Source organism: Branchiostoma floridae, chromosome 5 (assembly GCF_000003815.2).
Source record: "Branchiostoma floridae strain S238N-H82 chromosome 5, Bfl_VNyyK, whole genome shotgun sequence".
NCBI lineage: Eukaryota > Metazoa > Chordata > Leptocardii > Amphioxiformes > Branchiostomatidae > Branchiostoma > Branchiostoma floridae.
Genome location: NC_049983.1, coordinates 10,410,830 through 10,417,368, shown reverse-complemented (window position 1 = coordinate 10,417,368; position 6,539 = coordinate 10,410,830). Strand labels below are relative to the sequence as shown.

The 6,539-nt window shown below is 41.6% G+C and overlaps 1 protein-coding gene across 1 annotated transcript in view; it reads left to right on the top strand.

Annotated features, from left to right (window-relative positions):
* Nucleotides 1–1,981: 1,981 nt before the first annotated feature.
* LOC118416545 (steroid 17-alpha-hydroxylase/17,20 lyase-like) overlaps nucleotides 1,982–6,539 on the top strand; it is a gene marked incomplete in the record, with an annotated part of 10,748 nt that continues 6,190 nt past the window's right edge. Inside the window, 5 exon segments of the mRNA XM_035821676.1 lie at nucleotides 1,982–2,371; nucleotides 4,228–4,358; nucleotides 4,656–4,829; nucleotides 5,581–5,674; nucleotides 5,957–6,115. Of these exon segments, the coding sequence (XP_035677569.1) occupies nucleotides 2,331–2,371; nucleotides 4,228–4,358; nucleotides 4,656–4,829; nucleotides 5,581–5,674; nucleotides 5,957–6,115 (599 nt within the window).

Below are 6,539 nucleotides of genomic sequence, written 5' to 3'. Positions count from 1 at the left end.
TACTTTTGCCCCTCGCGGGGTCATTTGGGGGTATCCTATGCAGATGCAGATAACGTAAGTTAGATAGCTGAAGTCGAAAGGATTGTTCATTCATTCATTCATTCATTCATTCATTCATTCATTCATTCATTCATTCATTCATTCATTCATTCATTCATTCATTCATTCATTCATTCATTCATTCATTCATTCATTCATTCATTCATTCATTCATTCATTCATTCATTCATTCATTCATTCATTCACCTCTTCTTTCACTGTCTCGAAAATGATGCATTCTAGCAACACGTTTTTCCCTAGGTCGCTTGTTGGACAATGCCACATTTTGTGTTTTCGGTGCAGTACAGAGGTGTATCAAGTTAAATTAAAATTTATAGGTAGATCGTATACTAAAGTATATACATGCTACGTTGGTCTACACTATTTGTCCGTCCCCTTTCATGTTACCTGCAATTAGCCCTCAGACAAGAACCTGTAATAAACATATTATAATAGGCTTGATTGATGCTAATCTAAGCCCTTTACATTGATTTTTGTATCTTTCTATCTTTCTTTGAATTCTCTTCTTTTTATAATATTATATACGTGTAACGCCAAGGGTCATCTCAGCCATTGACATGTCAAACAATATTGAAATTGATATCTCCATCTCCAACAAAGATTTTTTTCTCATTAATGAATTAAGAAATAATGGAGCCGTAGCGACTATTGATAAATGAATATGAAAGAATTCTAGATTTGATTTTTGGGGGCATATGGATGACATCGTCAGGTTTTATTACCCCTAATATTATTTTTTCTATGAGAAAATACAGCACTTCAAATGGTAACGTTACATACCACAGCAATGAAGCTATGGTTCACGTGCATAATGATGAAAACTACAAATTCAGTCGTTTTCAGAACTTGATATCGGCAATGATCTGTTGTTATTAGAAAATAATTGTTTTCTTCTAATCAAAATGTCTTGTGTATTCACTAACATCTGGTATAAATGACGTTACGCCATATAAAACGCACAGATACGTATACATCTTCGTTCATATACATACATGTAACTATGTGTCCCTCCTTGTGTAAGTTAGTGTCACTGTAAGTTGACGCGTACAGAGAATTTGGAGCTTTATATAGTTTCGTTTCAAAGTATACTTTCTCCGCATTCTCTTCTTTGAGCTGTCGACATGTAAAGGTGGTTAATATAGACGTTCGCATCGCATTGGCCTGTCAACGACCTATAGGATGAGTTACACCACTCTATTTGACTCTGAGCTGACGTAACCCATCCTGTCGGTCGTTGACCCCATGCTAAATATCTCGCAATCATATGAGGTCAAAGCTCGCTTCGCGCTAGCGGTCGAAACCACTCGGATGTACGTAGCATATAAAAGAGCCAGTGTTACTTTGGTATTACTTTATTAGAGCGCAACTGTTCCTAGAGGAGTTCGTACATGATCATGCAAAGGAGGCTGGCTTTGTTTTCTTGAACTTTGACCTGTCGTGACCCCACTCTACAGGTTTGATCCTTCGTGAGGACTCGTAAACAACACTGCAGGTAACGTACTTTGTTACTGTTTTTACTCCTTTATAACGTGACATAGCGCAATCGGCTGGGTTCTGGAAGTTCTGGGTTCGAATCCATTGATGTGCCACCAATTTTGTGCCCTTGGGAAAGGCACATTTACACGACTTTCTTCACTTTCACTCAGGTGAAATAAATCCGTAGCTCCGGCCTTCCCCAGGGTAGGACGCTAAAGGCAGGTCCCGTGTTTGAAGAGAGCCACACCTCGGGCACATTAAAGGACCCACCGTGCTTATCGAAAAGGGTAGGTGTCTTTCCCAGCGTGTATGGTTCAAAACCTACATTGCTGTCGTATTGACATAATTGAGGTCACCTGAGTAGCCCCGAATGGATGCTCGCTCCAGACCCTTGCGATTTAGCCCCGCCTTTTGTAAGCTCCTCACAATTCAGCCCCTGAGCAGTGCGAAGAGAGAGTAGTCTACCCAATAATGATCATAACACTACATGACCGTGAAATCCACGATTCTTGACTAGTAGTGAGTTCGCCGCGATGATGTTTCCCTTCCACTAAGCTGTTTCCTCAGAAACCTGTATAAATGCAAACACAGTGGGCAAACATTAATGATGGCAAACGGCCTACTGTGTTTGCATAGCTTACCGAATGGAACAAAATAGAGCTCTTTGCCAGAGATTATGAATAACGTTTCTAACACTGTGATGATGCATGAAAATTTAAACGTTTCTGGTACAGAATTGACTAGAAATATTAGCCTTAACTGGCCTGCGGAGTCGCAGGACGTGTGTGTTTGGGATGTGTGGTGTTTGTCTACAGCAGCTTACTGACACATTCAGGTACTGTATTTATCCACGCCCCTCAATGGTAGTTGTACATTGGTCGGCGTCACAGCGCTTGACACAGCCATAGAGATCCTTCTGTGCACGACAGCGAGGGGGGAGGGGGGGGGGGTGTCTTTGCTTGGTAGTAACGGGAATATGTCAGTTTTGACTGTATTCATGAGTTGATGTTTGTTCAGTGCAGTACTAGTACTGTCTAAAGGACCCATCCCTCCGTCCCTGGATGACGCTGGATGGAAATTTACTTGTTGGGACGGAAAAAAATTCATCCACTCCGCCCCCCCCCCCTTTAAATCTTAATTTCATGACATGAGAATACATTTTCGTATGCTTAAAATGGCACATTCAATAACTAAAATAGGCCTCGTATTCAGTCCACTGAATCCTGTTACCAACAGCTCGACTGGTTGCAGTATGATGAACTCCGCTAGGCGTCAAGAGAACAACCAGACAAACGTTTTACAGATTTTGTAGATTGTACCCTAAAGTTTAGGTCAAACATTTTCAATTTTTGTAGCTTCTCTTTACACCCTATGGTAAGCTTCGAAGCCTACCTACAGGTGAAAAAGCTATGCTCTGTTTCAATAGAACAATATCCTATTAATTATTTACAGTATTTACAGTGCATAGCGACAGGTTGTAAGTCACCGCACATAAAGAATGGGGGATTGTGGACAAGGTAGAGGTAAGACCAAGTGAAATGAATCCCTGCAAAACGCGCAGCTGTGGACAAAATACAGACCGTTGACAAGAAGTTGAAATGATAGGAAAACACCTGTACAAATGTATATATATATTGGATTTTCATTGACGTCATAGATAATTTGAATCCCCCATTGTGCTTATTGGCAGGTAAAGACCGTTGAACTAATAGGGCCTTCACACTGAAATAGAATTAGCAGGAATCAATTAAGCAGAACCAGCCGGAATGAAGTATTTGCAAAAGTCGTGCCACATTCGGGGCCATTCGGGTGGGAATTCAAAATGGACCTTATACCCCCTTCACACGAGAAAGAATGGGCCAGAATAACGCCAGAATGTAAAGTCTGTTTTATTCCTGTGAATTCGTAATGTATTCTAGAAATGCTCACTGCATCCCAGATATTCTTTTCGCCACATTCTGACAGGATTTGAAGTGGCTTGCCGTTTCGGTTCTCCATCGAATGAGATAAGAATGTTTCGAATAATGTTGGGATGCCGTAGAATGCGGTCATACTGCAGTTAGAATAGTTAAGACATTTAAAATCCACTTTGAATGCCATTCGATATATCTCCACTTCGAATGCACCTCGACAGTTTTTAACATGTCAAAAAATTTCGGGCCAGCCAAACGAACGGGCACAAATAGCTGGAATACAGTGAGAATATCTGGAACACACTACGAATTGGCAGGAATCGGCAGGAATAGAAAAGAATTTTCATTCTGACGGTATTCCGGCTAATTCTTGCTCTCGTGTGAAGGGGGCTTTAGCAAAGACATCTTCGTGTGCTTTACGGGCTTGCACTCTAATATAATCTAATATGGCGCAGATGACGTCATATGAATAACATGTATAAGTTCGTTCACACCTCAGAGTACGCATGCGTGGCGATAGAAATTATGGGTAATGTATATGTAATGTATGTGAAGGCACCTGACACATAAACAAAACACGTCTGGACATTGTTATGCAAATGTTTCAATGATCAAGACGAGAGCATGGTATCAATCATTAGACCATGACGAGAGATATCTATAAGTCGTAAGGGTCTTCACCTTTGACATAATACCCACAATTCCTGCCACCGTGCATGCATGCGCACACGGAAGTGTGAAATACCTTATTGCCCCCCCCCGGCCTCCCTTTCCTCAGGACGATGTGGCTGATGACGATTACTGTGGGGTTAGTGACCCTGGTTTTGGTCACGTGGTTGAGGGACTATGTAAAACGATGGCGGATGCCCCCCGGACCATTTTTCTGGCCAATCATCGGGAACATTTACTGTAAGTATCTTATGTCATGCATGTTTCCTTCCACTGGAACCCGCCTGTTTCACAGCAAAAGCTGCCACCTTTTTGTTGATATTCTGTGGGTTTATGCCAATCAAGGAGGTTTATCAAGAACCTCCTTGTGCTAAATGTAAGTCGTTAGTCGTTCTTCTCTATGACTGTGTTTGGCGTCCAACTCAAAATACATTCATTCACTTGTTTTTAACTTGTTCACTTGTTCTGAACTCTATTCATTCACTTGTTCTCAACTCTATCCATTCACTTGTTTTTAAATTCATTCATATCGCCCAGTTTTTAGTGGTAGGATGTACACCACCTGCACCGACCTCGCTAAGAAGTACGGAGACGTTTTCAGCCTGAAGATGGGCATGACGGACGTGGTTGTATTGAACAGTCTGGATACTGTAAAGGAGGCTTTTGTGAAGAAGGGAGTGGACTTTGCAGGCAGGCCGATGATATTGTCAAGTAAGTGATGTACATGTATAGCCATCAGGGTCAGGTGCGATGAGTGAAAGATAGTATAGCAGTAAAAGTAAAGGCTCAGAACTCTGAAACTACCGACCTTACTCTACAGACGTCTAAGAGGTGACCTCATTAATGTATACAAATACGTGCATGGACTGTATGACTTAACGCCTTGTATAACTGAGATAATGAAGGAGGGAAGAACCATGGAGCACAGCCTTCGCTTGCAAAGGTGTTCCACCAGGAACAACAGAAGACAGGGCTTCTTCAGCAATAGAGTTGTACCCTGGTGGTGGAACAAGTTGACGGAGGAGGTGGTGGGCACACCATCAGTAAACTGCTTCAAGGAAAGGCTTGACAGGCTTTTGGACAACCATCCGGTAGTATATAACTACAAAGCCCTGGACAATCCTCACAAACCAGCCATGGCAGTCAACTGACACAGAGTAAAGAAGCGGTCTATGAAGAGCGGTTCCAGGGAGTGCAGACTCCTACCAAACCGAAGAACTCTACTCTACTTTACTCTAGTATGTCTCATTGTATGTGGCTATGGCATGTAACTGATACTTGAGTTTGCTAGAATCTTGCTCTTCAGTTTAGCAATGTGTTCTTACTTGCACACCTTCTTCATACTGTTACAGTATATGTTGAGGCCTTGTTGTCATATCCACCCAACGTGACACAAGTTAAAGCATGACTTGACATCTTTTTCACAAAGTGGATAATAAAAAATGTGTTTTTTTTTTTGCAGTGGACATATTTTCTGAAGGTGGAAAAGACATTGCCTTCACAGACTACAGCCCTACGTGGAAACTGCACCGGAAACTGTTCCATGGTGCCATCAGGTATGGTTGAGACAGGGCGTAGCAAACTCTTGGTGATCTGCATCCATTTCAATCAGTTTTTGCCTGTTTTTTTACATCAATGCTGATTCAATTATATTAATGCCATCTGCGTGCATAACCTGTCGTCATCTTATCATAGCAATTTAGATTTAAAAAACTAAAACTAAAATAAAGCTACAGCGTATCAGCTAGTTCACTCGTTACTGTAGACCTTCCGAAAGTCAGTGCACTTTTGTTGTATCATTTTTATTTATTCATTTGTTATGTTACTTATACCTTTAGGGGTTACGCATTGGGAGAGAACCTACAAACCAAAGTCCACGAGTCTTTGGAAGACACCATCGCTGAGTTCACCAAGATGGAGGGTCAAGCAGTGGACCTTGAAGTCTACATCTATAAGCTGGTCTACAACGTCATCTGTTCAGCTGCTTTCGGCGTAAGGTATTGACCTGCCTTTTACATACTTGTATATGTTATCACGAAGGGGATATGTTTGTAATTCATTGTAACTGAAGCGGCTGTACTCTTGTCGTAACTCTTGTCAAAATTGAAAAAAAAAACTTTATATTTGACAATGCCACTAGAAAAAAGTGTACGGATACAGCAAAATGGGCTGTTTTTCCCAGTATTGCGAGATACGACCATATTACGGATGGATACGAGATACCATTCGTATCCGCCCGTATATGGTCGTATCTCAGATTTGACTGTATCCGGACCCATTTTGTCCGATGTGCACGGATGGAATGTGGATGTCGATACTTCTTTCAAAAACGAATCACAGAAGAAGTAAGGCAACGCTCGTTTTCAAGGCACTTACCGGCATGACCCCTCCCCATCCTCCTGCATTGTTCTCCCAACTCTC